General features: G+C 46.2%; 1 protein-coding gene across 1 annotated transcript; it reads left to right on the top strand.

Moving 5' to 3' along the window:
- Nucleotides 1–4,180: 4,180 nt before the first annotated feature.
- Nucleotides 4,181–15,811, top strand: tm9sf2 (transmembrane 9 superfamily member 2). Its single transcript, XM_086163265.1, has 17 exons — nucleotides 4,181–4,431; nucleotides 6,494–6,561; nucleotides 7,017–7,110; nucleotides 7,672–7,799; nucleotides 7,909–8,038; nucleotides 8,207–8,331; nucleotides 9,982–10,093; nucleotides 10,609–10,688; nucleotides 10,804–10,912; nucleotides 11,494–11,626; nucleotides 11,759–11,878; nucleotides 12,706–12,763; nucleotides 12,837–12,996; nucleotides 13,140–13,291; nucleotides 13,792–13,903; nucleotides 14,471–14,642; nucleotides 14,718–15,811. The coding sequence occupies exons 1-17, from the start codon at nucleotides 4,315–4,317 to the stop codon at nucleotides 14,783–14,785; spliced, it is 1,938 nt and encodes a 645-aa protein (XP_086019391.1). The 5' UTR covers nucleotides 4,181–4,314; the 3' UTR covers nucleotides 14,786–15,811.
- Nucleotides 15,812–17,498: the final 1,687 nt, after the last annotated feature.

Raw genomic sequence — 17,498 nt, 5'->3', positions numbered from 1 at the left:
GATGGCCTGTACGCGGAACAAACCTGCGACTGCCACATCCACCTCGAACTCCTATGTCACACCTACATCACACCTCATCATTGTCTTATAACTGTCTTATATACATGTCTTGGACCACTCTACGCTGCCGCTCCAGACTTCCTCATCCAGTTCCTCTCTTCAAATCCGTCGTATGTTTGTCCTCGACATACAAAACTCCCCGATTTTCAAACCCCCCCCCCCTGAAATTATCCCTTTTGTGATTTGGTTTGTTTAGTCTTAAAGCCTTCAGAAAGTCTAGAAATATGCTGTGCTGTGGAGTTGTTCAGTGATCTTGTTCTACAGAGCCCAAAAAGGAAGTATGAACTCTAATCTTTGTTTGGACCACGTGACACAAAGCAGCTTTTTTATACAAAAAAAAAACAACAACAACAAAACAAGCAATGACATCCCAGATCCGACCAAGGTTTAATCAGGAAAGTCTGGGAATGTTGCCACTCTCCAGTTGGTGTTTGGCCTGTGGAAAGCGGTAGGGAGCTGCTGCAGGAGTGTTGTGCAGTGGGATGAGCCGTTGAGTCTCTGTAAAACCACAGAGCTGCGTCGACATTCTCTTGTCTATTTGCGTTGCTAGTGAGTGAAATGAGTGGGCTCAGACATCTGGGCTCTTCAGTTTAGGGGGTTGAGTCCTCTGGTAAGATGCCTCCCAGGTTCTTCATGTTGGGTGATCCAGCACATCAGACTGACAGAAAGCTGCTCGGTAAACCTCGAAATATGACTGAGGGATTATCAGTGTCATCTGGCTGGGTGAAGTATTTCCAAATCTGAAAATGCTTAGAGGCTGACCAAAAACATAGGGTTCCAGTTCCAGTTCTGTGCTTGGTTCCAAAATAGACTCATCCCAAAGGCACCCCTTACATCATCAAAAAGCCAAATCACCTAAAATCCTTATGAGGATGTCCTTTGGAGACCCTCTTGTCTTTGAATGTTAGTCCATGTTGACTTCAGATCATGGATCATTTTGTTATTTCTTCTTACATATTCCTTGGGAATCTGAAGGCATCTGTGCAAGTCTATAAATGACTTAAATAAGGCTGTCTTCATGTGAGCTGAACAGAACAAAAATAATCAGAGTTTTAACTATCACCAGGGCCCCTTAACTGACCTTAGCAGGGAGGGTAGAGCGTGTTTTTGGAAGTTTGTTTTGGATCCCTGAAGAGGATCAGCAACAACCTAGTCCGCCAAACCAAAGGTACTGTCCCTGACGTCCGTGCCATGCTGCTGCAACATGTTAACCAAACTTCTAGAAACTCCTTGCAGATCTAACTCACTAACCCAAGCTTACTGTTCTTTATATTTCCTGTGCATCGTGTATTTGCAAGTGTATTTGCAGTCCCTATGTCCTCTATTGTAAGTCGCTTTGGATAAAGGCGTCTGCCAAATGCAATGTAATCTCATCAACCCCACGGGCCTTTCCACTAAGGAGCCCTCTCATCACCTCGGTGACTTTAGACCAAGAGACAGAAGAGCCCGACCCCCGAGGTTGCAGCGCTTTGAGGAAGTCCTCAAAGATTCCCTCCACTGACCCACAACGTCCCGATTAGAGCTCAGCTGCACCTCACCCTGACCATACACAGTGTAGAAGGTTCACCGTTTCCCCTTCCCAAGCCGCAGGATGGGAAACCGGAGTCTCTTCCGACCTTTTAAAATGTTCTCCAAGGTCTCATCCAACGCCAGCTTTTCCCTCAGTTAATGGGGCTTCATCCCACTATGGTGGATGTCTGGGCTTGCAACATTTTGTAGATTCCTGTATGGTGATTCCTCCAGTCACCATAACTGATGACCTCAGGTATGAATGTGGATTGAAAAACCAGGTGTGAACATGTTTGGCATGCCCCAAACAGGAGAACGTCAAGAGTGAGGAACCTGAACACAGTCAGATCCCTGCTCACCGATGAGTACCTGAAGCCACCCCGGCAATCTCTACAGCAACACTGCCACCAGAGTTTTTGATGAGCTGGCAGCCTCTGAAAAGACTGACCAGCAACACTGTTCCCTTTGAATTTATTAATCAGAAGCAGGTCAATGGAAATAGACTTCTCAGACATTTCTAGCAAAGGTCCGGCCCGCCGCTGAGTTTGAAAAACTAACCGTGGCCCTGCAGTCAGAAAGTTTGACAGCTCCTGATCCATTCCAATCAATATGCAATGATGAGTGTCATCAGTAACAGTCATATCAACTGGCCAAGTCTACTCAACTGTACATCTGAAACCTGTGCCTTCCCCCAACACCATCTTTTCGGATCAACTTCAAGCCACTGAAGTGAGAACAGATGCGGGCCTCATTTCGAGCCTGCACTAATTCCAGGCATCAGGATGTAGTCTTCTGTGGAATACGGCATGGAAATATACATGGTGGAATCGCCGAGGAGCCGGGCTCAAAACATCTGCTACTATTTATTGGGCTGGCTCACAGGCCTGGGCAGCTCGTGCACAAACATTTTCCCTTTGGTCCGCCAGCAGGCTCACATCCAGACTTGGGAAACCTTATTTGAATGTAGAATCTGTAAAGCGGTAATACCTGGCAGGTAAACTGTGACTGGAGGAAGTTGGGCATTTCCATGTGGATTCCCACGATGAAACATAAACAGAAACCCGAACAATGTATTTAGGTAGGATCAGAGGTTTCATGGCATGAGGGGACCTGGACCCCTTGATCTAGCCAGCTGTCATTTGGCGAGTGGCGGACTACTGGACCGTTTGCCATTTGATCGCACAGCCACAAATGGAGACATACCACCTTTCACTCTTTCATTCACACATCATAGAATTCTTGCCGAAATCTTCTCATCATGGCAACTGGACTTGAATTTCTTCATTTGAAGACGTTTCACCCTCATCCCAGAGGCTTCTTCACTTCTAATGACCTGTGTTTTTTTTCCGAATAGAACTGCCAGGGTTGTGGGGGGGGTCGAGGTTATGGTGGCCTGTTATTGAAATGAAAGAGTTGATCGTCAGAAAGTAAGTCTAAGGCGGTTGTTCTGCTCATGGAGGTGTCATTCGTTGGAGACAAAAGAGCAACTTTTGTGGGATTACCTGGACCGGAAGGTGAAAAGGTAAAGCTTAACAAAGGAGTGAAACCGAGAACTGAAGAAGCCTCTCAGGTGAGGGCTGAAACGTCTTCAAGCCAAGAGATTCAAGTCCAGTTGCCTCGACAAGAAGATAGCAAGGAGAATTCACCGCGACCTGGATGACCGAGAACCTCCACAGAGACATGTCATGGAGACATACGACCGTTCATTCATGGACTACGGGAGGAAACTGGAGAACCCGGATCCAAATGTGCAAACTCCAAACAGAAAGGTCAGGATCGGACCAGGGACCTTCTTGCTCTGAGGCAGGAGCGCGAACCACTGCACCACCATGAGAATGTAATCCGGTGTGACGAAAGCGCTATATAAATGGAGAGCTTTCACCGGTACTTATCGGTTGGCCAAAATTCATGTAATTATGTACCTGTTAAGAAGCAATACAGAAATGTCTCAGAACAGCCCTCGTCGTTGAACACCTTAGGGGTCTGACCTGAGCCGGATCTGTGACGGAGTTTAGGATCAGCTATGGAGTGTTGAGCTCATCAGATTTATGGACTCAATGTGTCTATACTTGCCAAGACTTTACCTCAAGATCAACAGCTGCTGCTGGACATGATAACTTAAAACTGCTTAATTATTTTGGATGTAAAATTCTGAGATGGCTTCTTGTTCTATTTAATTTTATTACATTTCTTCCATACTATCAACATTATTCTCTGTGTGTTCCTGGAAATTGTATGCAAATTTATAGTTGAGGACAAGATCATTTTTTGCATTTTTATTTATAATTCTGTTGTGTACTGCTAATGTTCAGCTCACTTTGCAATTCTGAGATAACCTTACCTCAACTTTTCTGGCTCATGCTGTTTTCATCATCGTTTGGAAATCCGGCATCAGATCATTCTTCATCTGTTCTGAAGTGAATAGTATTTTGAGGGTTGGGATGATTATTATTTATCGGACAGCAAGTAAATCTAAACATTCTGGCGATTGACCCACGCAGGTCCCGGTGCAGTTCGGCCTCCGGCCACTAGATGGCAGCACTGGCCAACCTTGGCTACCGCGCGGCCCGACAGCGGGGAGTAGAAGAAGAACGAGTGCGTCTTCCGGGATGTGACGTGTCTCCCTCTAACACAGCGGACGGCAGTGTCGGCGGTGATCTGCTAGCGTTCCGTGACAAATGCCGTTGTAAGTGCGAAAAAAAGCCGAAGGATAACCGCGGTGATCGACGGTTGGCAGGGGCGAGGATGCTGCGGTGGCTCCTCGGGGCGGCGCTGCTGGCCGCGGCGGGCGGCTTCTACCTGCCCGGTCTGGCTCCTGTCAGCTTCTGCGAGCCTGGCAACGACCAAGTACCGGACTGCAAGGTAAACAACCGTCGCGGAGACTCACGAGCACAGGGTTAAAACCAAAAAAAAAAGATTAAAAATTAGAGAATAAGACACATTTTGACAAAGAGAACACGTGGAATGCCCTGTTTGTTTTTGTTCATAATATGCAACCCGACATTAATTCACGTCTCGCATGCTAACCACCTAGCCGGCTAACTGTCAAAAGAGCTTGTCGTGAGGGAGCAGATGTCAAGTCTGTTTTTTTAGTAAACATCTCTTCTTTGGAGGCTTTTGAATCCGCTTATTCAGAGAAAAAACACCGGCCAGACGTTTATTCCACGCCCTGTCTGTCTGAAATCGAAAGGATACTCCGACTGGATGAAATGTAGCACATACTGTACCTTTGGGGAGGACCTCCTTTTGCAACAGAGCGATTAAATATTAATATATGAGTAATCTCCAGGAACTCTGATATAAGGGTTAGTTTTTATTCTAATTAAAATCAGATTAAAAACTTAATTCTAACTTTTAATGACATTACTGCAGTGGATTTTAGTGATGGAGAAATTACTTTTTGATGTGTGGAGTCCCCAAGCTCATCATGTCTGCGTGAGTGAGTGAATGGTTGATGTGTTAATAGTTGCATGGATGAGATGATAAATGGCTTTATGGCAGGATGACGAGTGAATGAGAGTGAATCACTGTATGTTTGTATGGCATGTGAATGTGAGAGTGAGCGGTTGTGTGTCTCTTAACATGTGACAGATGGATAAGTGGAGGTGAATGGTTGCCTGTATAATTGTTTGTGGAAGTGTCAGGTGGATGGGAGGGTGAGTGGTTGTGTATCCCAAGATGACTTGTGAATTGGTCGGTTGAAGGGTGTTATGCCTCAATATCAGTGGTCCCCAACCTTTTTATCACCGCAGACCGCTCAACGTTTGACAATTTTGCAGCGGAGGAGGGGTGGGGTGCGGTACACGTAGATTGTTTATATTGTAACCATAATAATAAACCATCCACTGTGTGGATCCACCTTGTCCCCTTTGAAAAAAACGTTCCATCTGACTTCTGTTTTTTACTCTTTTTGGCTAGCTTGTGGGTTACATGTTTGGCGCTCAAGTGACCGAGATGTAAGCGAGAGATTCCTGTCATTTTTCAAAATAAAGATTGTTCAGACTCAGATAATAAACCCAACGGAAATAATTGATTACTTCTTGTGCGGCCCGGTACCAATTGATCCACGGACCGGTACCGGGCCGCGGCCTGGTGGTAGAGACCACTGGTCCATATGATGTGTGAAAGGTTGAATGTCTTTATGACATGGTGAACCCCACCTCTCTCCTAATGACAGCTTGGATAGGCTCCACCCCGGTCCACTGCGACCCTGAGTGCAGGCTGGAAGTAATGGATAGGCGAATGTTTTAATAATCTACGAAAATGAACGTCAGTGAGTCCAGTCATTCTACTTTTGGAAAATCTCCAATTACAGATAGTCTCATTTTTCCTTGATTCTGATTTCTTTTACAAGAGAATCCTTTACAATCCTCACATAGTGGCACAGTGTTCGGCTTTGCTACACAACGCGCTCACTTCACTGCTCAACTGAGGAATAACAATGACCATCTGTTAAAGCCGCAGCCTGATCCGAACGCAGACGAGGCACTTCGCGGTGTCCGGTCAAAGAGAGAGAGAGAGAAGATCCAAGGGTTCTTATTGATAAATGTAACGCTGAGACTCGAGCCTCGCCGCGTCAGCAGATCCCCCCCTTCCTCACCGAGGACAGATCTTTCCGGGGGCGTCAAAGGCTAAAAAAGCCTAGCTGACCTTTCAGCCATTTACTAGATAATAATAATAATTTATCCTATATTAAACCTTGTGGGGAAAATATACTCTGCAATGAACCCGTCATGGATTAACCATGAGCAGTAGGCTGCCAGGGGAGCAGTGCAGGTTTCAGGGTCTTGCTCAACAACACTTCGACACACTTGGAGGAACCAATCATTGAGCCAGGGAGACCTCATGATAAAATGATGGAACTCTTGATTTTGCAAAGCGTTCCTTACAAGGGCACTCAGCCGTGTGTTTTCTGTCATTGCAGTCGGCCATCGAGCTGTTCGTCAACAGGCTGGATTCGGTTGAGTCGGTTCTGCCTTACGAATACACCGCGTAAGTATACCGGCCCACACACACGGCGCCGATCTGAAATGGCTGCTCTGCTGCCAGCACGTCATCATGCTTTGAATAGTTCTCAACGCCAAGGTATTGCACCCAAACGGTGTCTGTTTATGACCTGAAAAACCCAACCTTTGGCCGGGCGGCAAGTCACTCTTCACTTTTCAGACGATGGGGTGCATCTGCCAAGTGTTTACGGAATCACATTAGAAAGACGTAAAAGTAACAAGTGTAAGGTTCCCTGAAAAAATAAGTTAGCCGCAGAAAAGCCAGGAAAAACCCAAGAAAACAAAAGGTCAAATTCTGACAGCTCTGCTGTATGCAATGATTAGAGGCTAATGTTCAGGATCTCTTTTTGGGGTCAGATTAGGGGACCCCCAGGCTGTGGTTCGTCACAGTCTGGAGACGTTTCACCTTGTGTGACCTGCCTCTCCCTCCCGTATCTGCAGCTTCGACTTTTGCTCCGCCGAGTTAAATATACGTCCCTCAGAGAATCTGGGCCAGGTTCTGTTCGGAGAGCGGATTGAGTCGTCGCCGTACAAGGTAGCACACGCATTTTTACACACACTCACACAGACACACACACACTGGATCATGCTGACCTCAAGGTCAACGAGACCTACTGTTGATAAGAAGATGGAGCTCACCAATGTCAGCTTTGCTTGATTTTAGGGCTGCAGTGACTACTTGACGATGAATTTAGTCAACTAATTTTGTGGTCAACTAGTCTTTAATGATGCCGCTGTGTGTATCCCGCTGCGTTCAAAGCCACGCTGAAAACAATGTTTCACCGTGGCCAGTTGATGTAGCACAGAGTGAGACATCTTACTTTTTCCACATCTTTGATGCTCCAGTGCATCACTGGAGGCAGCAGTGCAGAGGCAGCCAAAGCAAGACTTGTTTTTGTTGAATATTGGATTGAAAAATGGTTTTATGAACTTTTTATGAAAAGGACATGTATTTTATACTGCAAAATATATAAATAAGACTTAATTTTTTCTTAGCGAGTTCATAATCTGACCAGTCATCTATTGAAAGTCAGTAGTTGTAGGCCTATACGCACACACTTTGACACGCACTTTTTCCACGTGTCCTGTCGCTCAGTTTGAGTTTAAGAAAGCTGCCACGTGTCAGAAGGTGTGTACCAAAACCTACAACACCAACAGTCCGGCAGACAAAGCCAAGTTGGACTTTCTCAAGAAAGGCATGCTGCTCAACTACCAGCATCACTGGTACGTTCCGTTCATGCAGTTAAGCGGACACTTTCTTTACCAGAAGAAACGGTTTGAATTCCTAACAAGGTTTGTGTGTGTGTTTGTGTGCGTGCATGCACGTGCGCAGGATCGTGGACAACATGCCGGTCACCTGGTGCTACGATGTCGAGGAAGAAAAGAAGTTCTGCAATCCCGGCTTCCCCATCGGCTGCTATGTGACGGAGGGCGGCCGAGCCAAAGACGCCTGCATCGTCAACGTGAGACACTCTCAGATTCAGAACCCCATGGTGGTCGTGGTGCTTCTGCCTGTCAGGTTCCCCGTGGATGAGCACCTGTCCCGATCATCTAAGGGTCATGACCTTTGGTCCGGTCCCACACATCTCCTCACGCGACCCTCTCCTGTTTTTGTTTTTTCCCTCTTCCAGTCCAACTTCAAAGAGCATGACACTTTTTACATCTTCAACCACGTTGACATCACCATCCATTACCACATCGTTGAGCACGAGCAGCTGGGAGCTCGGCTGGTCGCCGCCAAGATCGAGCCCAAGAGGTAAGCGCCGCCTCGTAGTTTCGCTCTGCCGTGAAAACAGGGCAGGTTAGCGGGGACAGTGCGGTATTTTCACTATTTTCCAACATCAACAAAAAAGCCAGCAACCTAAAGATGGAGCAAAAGATAATTCCAAGCGATTAACGAGTAACTACCCTAAAGTCAGATTTATTGTCAATTTCTCCGCATGTACTGGACATTCAGAGGAATCCAGAAGACGTTTCTCACAATCCCACGGTATCGTGAAATGAACAAAATGATAATATTAATAATAACAATAATAATAATAATAATAATAGAGTGCAAAGTAAACAGTAAAGTGCACTGTTACATTCTGCCATAAACAAACTATTTGGTGTAAGATGCATGCAAATACAAACAGCTGGTGAGGTGAACACATGACAGACATTTGACGGCATGAAGACTTCTTCTTCTCCTCTTTTCAGCTTTTCCCTTCAGGTGTCGCCACAGTGAATCCACCATCTCCATCTAACCCTATTCTCTGGATCCTCCTCTCTCACACCAACTACCTTCATATCTTCTCTCACTACGTCCATAAATCTTCTCTTTGGTCTTCCTCCAGACCTCTTGCCTGGCAGCTGTAATTCCAGCGTCCGTCTACCGATATATTCTCTATCCCTCCTCTGTCCATGACCCAACCATCTCAGTCTGGCTTCTCTGACCTTCTCTCCAAAACATCTAACATGTGCTGTTCCTCTGATAGACTCATTCCTGATCCTCTCCATCCTGGTCACTCCCAAAGAGAACCTCAACATCTTCATCTCTGCAACCTCTAGTTCTGCCTGCTGTCTTTTGGTCATTGGAACAGTTTCTAGTCCACACATCATCGCTGGTCTCACCACTGTCTTGTACACCTTTCCTTTTATTCTGGCCGATGTTCTTCTATCTCTTCGTACCCCTGACACTTTTCTCCACCCATTCCAACCTGCTTGGACCGTCTCTTCACCTCTTTTCCACACTCTCCATTGCTCTGGACTGTTGACCACAAGTACCTGCAATTTCCTTCGGGATTAATAAAGTTGTTCTTATTCTTATTCTTATTCTTATTCTTACCTGAAATCCTCCAGCTTCTTGATCTCCATCCCTGTAGCCTCACCGTTCCACCCGAGTTCCCCTCATTCACACACATATATTCTGTCTTGCTGCGACTAGCTTTCATTCCTCTCCTTGTTTAGATATGTGTAATTTGAATATAGAGAGGTTTTTTTGTACAGTTTAGTGGTAATATTGCGATATATTGTCAGAGTTGAGTGTTTTGAGTGCCCCTGGGGGGGCATCCTGGGCGGGGCAGAGAGGAGCGACTTCAGCATCTTGGGCTGGGGCAGAATGGAGGGCGTGGTAGACGAGAGAGGGTTGAGCATCCTGACAGCCTGGTGTATGAACCTGTTGGTGAGTGTGGTGGAGCGGACCTGGAGGCTCCGGTACCTTCCGTCTGAAGGCAGGAGGCCGAACAGGCCGTGTGCAGGATGGCCTACGCGAAGATTGACACCTAAGCGGAATGGCAGGCTATTTGTTGCCGGTCATGCCAACAGTCAAACGCGTAAAACTGAAAAAGTAATAACCAACATAATTCTCCTTGGAGTTATAAATCTCACATATGTGGCCAATTTCACTTGTCTTCACTTGTCCCAGCTACGAGAATCCCAACAAAGACAGCCCCGACTGCTCCGGGGGGCCCAAGTTCCTGAGGAACAAGCACGTGGGCGAGTTCAAGATCCCGTACACGTACTCCATCAGCTTTGTGGTGAGTGTGCGACCGCTCTGCCGGCAGCCGCGGCGCTCCAGGGGATCTTGGATATCGCGTGATCGTCGCCGCTCACTTGACGCCTGATAGGAGCTGCAGATTGAAGAGCCAGACTCGCTAGATGCAGTTTTCTCCTGAGGTCTTTTGTGATTCGCACTGAAAGAAAAGTTATTCTAGAAGGAAGGCGGGTTTCGTCAGCGGCGGTTGAACCCTCAGGCCTGCTGCGGATGCTAGTTTCGATTTGATTAGGTTTCTTCATCCTCCACTGTGATCGTACACACACACGCACGCACACACACACACACACATGCACACACACACGCACACACAAGTGGCCAGTGTGTGTTTGAAATGAACAAAATGGCAAAAGTTCACATAAAATGTGACCTGCATATGAGATTAATGTCAAACGTTTAATGATGACTGAGGAATGGCTTAGTCAACGTTACCTGCAGTTTCATGTATTACAGAAATAATAGTAATAAAATTAATTAATAAGAGTAATGTATTTGCAGAAAGACAAGAATATTCGCTGGGCCTCACGATGGGATTATATCCTGGAGTCCATGCCTCACACCAACATACAGTGGTTCAGGTGACACACACACACACACACACACACACACACACAGACCAATATTCCCTGCGATGGGACCAAGTGACACGACAAGTGCAATAATTGTCCTGATGTGACCCTCTTTCTCTGCCAGCATCATGAATTCCCTGGTGATCGTGCTGTTTCTGTCTGGAATGGTGGCCATGATCATGCTGAGGACGCTGCACAAGGACATCGCCAGATACAACCAGATAGACTCTGTGGTGAGCCTGCGGGGGGGTGTATTTCATGAGGTGGTGTTCCTCCACCAGGGCGGCAGGGGAAGCCCCTCTGGCGCTCAGCAGGAAGATCTCTAGTTGGATTCGGACAGGGGCGCCTTCTTATGTGGTGTCGCCATGTTCGCCACTAGACGTCTCTAACAGATGAGGTTTCTTCCGTTCAGCTGAAAGGTGGGGAGAAGCCGGAGTCAAGTAGCCCTGCTGATGTTTTCTGAAACCTGCACAGCGGCTCCCCCTAGTGGTCATGTGATACATTCACGGCCTGCGCAGATCTTAGCGTAGCATTCATGTTTTTATCCGTGGTGTAGATCAGCTCCCCATGTTTGCATCTTAGCATAATTACTGTCCCGTGAGAAGATTTCACTCGCAGGTTTATTGGTGCTTGCAGGTCAGTTGATGTTGATGTTGATGTTGACTGATGGGTCACCCGCCTTTCTCGCGTTCAATGAGCTTTAACTTTCTCCTCCAATCCTTTAAAGTGAGGATCAGGGTTTGTCAGAAGGTCAAGTGACAAAGCTTCTGTTTCAGAGAGCCAGGTTCACTCAGTGCGATCCGCTGTCCTGCAGGAGGACGCCCAGGAGGAGTTCGGGTGGAAATTGGTCCACGGCGACGTGTTCCGCCCCCCGCGAAAGGGAATGCTGCTCTCGGTCTTCCTCGGCTCCGGAACCCAGATCTTCATCATGACCTTCGTCACCTTGTGTGCGTATTGTGAACTGGAGTCCAAACCATTTCTTTTGTCCCAGTTTTTTCAGAATAAATGACCTTGTCCTTACTTTGCCTCCACCCCCTTCAGTGGGAACAAGGTACAGTAACATTTGCTTTCTCCCCCAGTCTTCGCTTGCCTGGGCTTCCTCTCCCCAGCAAACCGCGGCGCCCTGATGACCTGCGCCGTCGTCCTCTGGGTCCTGCTAGGAACTCCCGCCGGTTACGTTGCTGCTCGCCTCTACAAATGTAAGTACTGGAGAATTCAAGCAAGTAAAAACCAAATGAATTTAAACCTCTGCTTTAGAAATGATGTTGGAGCATCATGGTGTAAAACAATATTATAATGATTCTAATAATCATTATATGAATCATTATATCATGATATTATTGCCATTAATGCCAACATACTTTTGCAGCCAGATGTCAACGATGCAGGGAAAAGTAGACCATATTAAAAGGATGTGCGACTTGAAGGAAAGAGTGCAAATTAAAATGTAAACATCTGTGTTCACACAATGTGCAAGTCGACATGACCCAACGCGTGAATGCGAGGGTGAATGCTTGTATATCTCTATATGTGGCCCAGTGATGGACTGTCTGGCAGCCGGTCCCAGCTGCTTCACCCAATGATAGCTGCGTACAGGACAAGTGGTATGGATTGTGTGAAGGTGTAGCTTAGTGGTGGAGCCCATGCTTTGCACGTATAAGGTCCTCGGTTCAATCCCCACCTGGATAAAAGCGTCTGCCAAATGTGTGTATTCTATTCGATCATGCATCATTTCAACTGAGCAATCGGGTCCCTCCTGAATGGATGACTGACCATTGAAGGCAGAGAATGAGCCCCACGGCACCAGATACTTGAATATTTCCATATTTGGGGCTTCTGTCTCAGCCTGTGTGATGGTAAACATCAGGTCAAAATGAGAAGCTTTCGATTCCATTCGGTGTGAATTCCCTGTCGGGCTCATGAAGTCTGAAGTAAACAACATTCTTGTGGCCGCAAACACCCCTGCGTCTGTGACAGAATGAATGAGCAGCAGCGTGAACTGATGACCGGGTCTTTTGTTTGCCAGCGTTCGGAGGAGAGAAGTGGAAGACAAACGTCCTCCTGACTGCCTTCCTCTGTCCCGGGTAAGAGTCTCCTCCCGGGATCTTCACGGCCTCCTCCCCAGCTGAAGGTCTGACCTGCTGCCTGTGTGCTCAGCGTGGTGTTTGCAGATTTCTTCCTGATGAACCTGATCCTGTGGGGGGAGGGCTCGTCGGCCGCCATGCCCTTCGGCACCCTGGTGGCCATCTTGGCCCTCTGGTTCTGTATATCGGTGCCGCTCACTTTCATAGGCGCTTACTTTGGCTTCAAGAGGCCGGTGAGTGTGCCTTGTCATCCCATCCTGTGAGATCTCCGGCGGCAAACTAAACTCAATTTAACCACTGTTCCTCATGCTAGCGATATACGTGCTACCGTGCTTTGGTTCTACGCCACTCAATTCTCTGCAACAACTCTCTTCAGGGTATTGAGCATCCAGTGCGGACAAATCAGATCCCTCGTCAGATCCCAGAGCAGTCCTTCTACACCAAGCCTCTCCCGGGCATCGTCATGGGGGGCATCCTGCCCTTCGGGTGTATTTTCATTCAGCTGTTCTTCATCCTCAACTCCATCTGGTAAGAATTGTTGATAATACATACCAGTAAGACGTTCTGCCATTCTGAATAGCATTCAGTGTTCCGAGTATTCGCTTGGAGGAGTAGTTCTAGAAACCTTACGGCGGGTGCAGATTGAGGATGGTACTTTGGTACTGGTTGAGGAAGTCTGGAGTGGCAGAGAAGTGTGTGAGAGCGGTGCAGGACATGTATGACCGTTGTAATACAGTGGTGAGGTGTGACAGAGGAGCTGAAGGTGGAGGTGCATCAGGGATCAGCTCTGAGCCCCTTCTTGCTCGCTGCGGTGATGGACGGATGAAGTTGCACGGGAATCTCCGTGGACTACGATGTTTTACAGATGATGCAGTGATCTTTAATGAGCACAGCGAGCAGGTGGGGGAAAGAGAGGGTGAGGTGGAGGCATGTTCTGGAAAGGAGAGGAACGAAGGACAGAAGGACAAAATGCATGTGTAAATATGGTTGAACGGCGAGGGATTCCAATGTTCTTGTCTGCCCTCCAGGTCGCACCAGATGTACTACATGTTTGGCTTCCTCTTCCTCGTGTTCATCATCCTGGTCATCACCTGCTCCGAGGCCACGATCCTGCTCTGCTACTTCCACCTGTGTGCCGAGGTGAATCGCATTAACCGTATATACTTAGATGAACCCGGAATGACTCTGCCGTCTTTGTCGATGGTCACTTACCAATCCATCTAAGCAAATCTACTGTCCACGTAAGAATATATGGTGTATTCTGGGCTATCTTTCCAAGCCATCTATCCATCTTCTGCCGCTGATCCTGCACTCAGGGTGTGCAGGATCAGCTGGTGTGCAGGACAGAAGTCTGTCCCAGCTGTCATCGGGCAAGAAGCGGGGCCGCCAGTCCATGGCAGGCTGGCAGGGTCTCATACAAAGACACAATATTCTCTCACTCACTCATTCGGGACAATTTTCCCAATTTTTTCCAATGGATCTGCTGCATGTTTTTGGAATGTGGGAGGAAACCGGAGAAAATGGGGGGAACATGCAAACACTATTGAGAAAGGTCCCCTTGTCGGAATCGATTCAGAGTCCTTGGTGCTGCGAGGCCGAAGCGCTAACCACTGCGCCACCGTGCCGCCCCTTTCCAAACTCATGTTTTTTAAGTGTCTGGTGTGCCTGATATGTGACGGCATCTTGATGCCACAAACCCCCCCACAGGACTATCACTGGCAGTGGCGCTCCTTCCTCACCAGCGGCTTCACGGCGGTCTATTTCCTGGTCTACGCCATCCACTACTTCTTCTCCAAGCTGCAGATCACCGGGCTGGCCAGCACCATCCTCTACTTCGGATACACCATGATCATGGCGCTGATCTTCTTCCTCTTCACGGGTAAGGACCGCGCGTTCGCCGCCAGCGTTGCACGGAGCGTGTCGGTGCCGCCGTAACCACACTCTGTGATCGCAGGTTCCATCGGCTTCTTCGCCTGTTTCTGGTTCGTCGCCAAGATCTACAGCGTGGTCAAGATGGACTGAAGCGTCTGGAGCGCCTTCTAAAACATGGACTCTCAAAGCGCCCGAGAACCCCCGGCCCCCCTCTGCTCTTCGTCCCCTTGGACAGACGACACCCCTCTCTCTTTGTGTGCCTAAAAATGTCTGTGACCACGTGTACACTGGGTTGGATTTTTTGTTCATACTGTATGTATCCGCTTGATCTGAATGAAATGAATAAGTTAATGAGCCTCCCCCCGATATCTGACTCGTAGCTCCTTTTCCACGCTGTGCATCGCAGGGAAGATCACGCCTGCCCCAGCTGTTGCCTCAAGCTTTTTTTTTTAATTCATCTTTTTCTTTTTTCCTTTTTTTTTTTTTTTTACTGTCCCCCTCTTTCGTGTGTATTTCGACATATTTAAGATGTCGGAAAAAGTAGCCCACTAAGATTCAGAGGCTCGGGCCTCAGTGGGGGAACATTTCTTCCCAACAACTAATCATATCTAAATCTGGAATGGTCAATTTTTATCTTTTCTGACTAACAATCACTTCATTATTTTCTCTTTTTTTCCACATTTACGATTTTGGTCATTTCTCATTAATGATTTGCAAGTGATTAAGAGTTTTTCAAGATAATTCCTTATAATCTGGGGGGTCATTCCATGCTAGACATTATGTTTTGCTACCTTTAATTGGGTACCTTTCCAAGTCTCAAAGAAGCTTTAACCAAAGCGGCAAAAACACTAAAATTGATATTAGAATAGATGATCACGACGAACTTTTACCAGACAATAAGCAAAAAAAAAAAAAAAAACCAATACCACTTGCTAATTTCTCTGTTAATTTAAATGTTTTAAATTTATTTATTGTTTACTCTGTACCAGGCGGTCATTTGATCCTTTGACTTAGCCCACCGCAGCAGCCGTTACCAAATGTTCTAATGCCGATGTGAAGAAATTTATGCTAAATAACTGGGGATTTCCAGGAGACTGAATGTAAATGGTACTTGATGCGTACAACAGATAATCAGCATTGTAAGTTATCAGCCACTTTTATAAATGTTGTAACATGTGTGAGCCTTTTTGGTTTGGCTTTGTTCTGTTTAGTTTTTGAGCCACCTCGTGGCCATGAGTTCACCCGCGTCAATCACATCCCTGCACCGCCATCAATGAGCTACTTTTAAACCTTTTACTTGACTAAATTAAACAATTTTCACCCATCCATTAGCCTCTGTTCCCCCAAAATTAGCCACGCGATAGCTTCTGTTGCGAAAAATACATCCGCTGCCAATAGGCCCTTAGCGTGGCTTGGCAATGTACATGACTTTCATCGTCCTGGAATGGCGCAGTGTTAGTAAACACTAGCTTTGGTTGATTATGTCTTGGAATATGTGAGCCGATATTATGCCTCGCCTTTTCTACCATAAAATACACATGAGCCTTCTGGTAGCATCTGACAAGTTATTTTTGTCACATGTTAATGTAATCGAGCCCTTAATTTACAATAATTGCTGTCATTTAGACTAATATTAGCATGTGTTAACCCATGGGCTCAAAGTGGACCCCCATTAGCCCATTTTTCACCCACTGTAGCTGTTTGTTGCCACTATATAGCCTTTTTAGCATGTTTTTTAGCCTGTGAGTAGTTACTGTATATTACATTTTTTTCCAGAATCAGAATACTTTATTGATCCCCAAGGGGTTGATTGCTTTTCATTGACAGAAGCTCCTGCTACAGAGTCAAGTGGAGAAGAATTGAAATAGAACTCTACATAAAAAAAGAATAAAAATAGCGAATAATAAAAATAAAATAAAAAAAAACAGTCAAGATTGAAACAAATAAATACAAAATTAAAGTTAAAGGTATATAAAAATATATGTAGCGTATATACATGTGTATTTACAAACACATGTATATGATTACATGTGGTAATTTTGTGCCTAAGTAGGGGTTGTTGCACAGAAGACAATGGATCTATTGCACATCCGGAGAATTATTGCACATGATGACTCCGCCGACAGCCGATTGACGCCAAGGGTCTGACTCAAACTAAGGAGTTCTACAGCCTGTTAGCCCTAATTAGTGTTTTTTGGATTTTATTAGCAAGCACTCAGACATTTACTGTCCCAATGAGCCCACTTATGACCTTCAGTAGCTGTTTGTTGGCATGATATAGCCTTTTTAGCATGTTCTTTTTACCTTGGTTGTCATCTGTTTGCCTATGAATAGTTACTCTGCATTGTGTTTTTTGCCATAAATGGCATTTTATCCAAATCTAGCTTTCTCTTAGCATTCGAGTATAATGAAAGCTGTTAATGTGATCAAGCCATTGATTGACGGTAATTGTTTTTTTTGGATTTTGGATTTTTTGGATTAGCACGCACTAAGACATTTACTGCCTCAATGAGCCCAATTATGAGATGATGATGAGATGAGATGAGAACAACTTTATTTATCCCGAAGGAAATTGTTAAATTATAACCTAAATTATAATTATAACCTACTGTAGCTGTTTGTGGGCATGATTTATTCTTCCAAGAAGAGAGAGTTTGACAAGCAAGTCGGACAGATAGGTTGAACGGTCTCTCATTCACATGTTATATAGACACGCAACTAGTCACCCTCTTCTTCGTGCATTTGGGCAATTTAGAGTCTTAAGTTGACCGATTTGGACAGGGAGGAAGCTGGAGAACTCAGATGGAAACCAACCAGTCATACCACACAGAAGAGAAGAGGTTCAGAACCAAACCAGAGAGCT

The sequence above is a fragment of the Fistularia commersonii genome, chromosome 2 (assembly GCF_037954325.1).
Source record: "Fistularia commersonii isolate RoL2024-O1a breed Wild chromosome 2, RoL_Fcom_v1.0, whole genome shotgun sequence".
In the NCBI taxonomy this organism is placed as follows: domain Eukaryota; kingdom Metazoa; phylum Chordata; class Actinopteri; order Syngnathiformes; family Fistulariidae; genus Fistularia; species Fistularia commersonii.
This window is presented reverse-complemented; position numbering and strand designations above follow the sequence as displayed.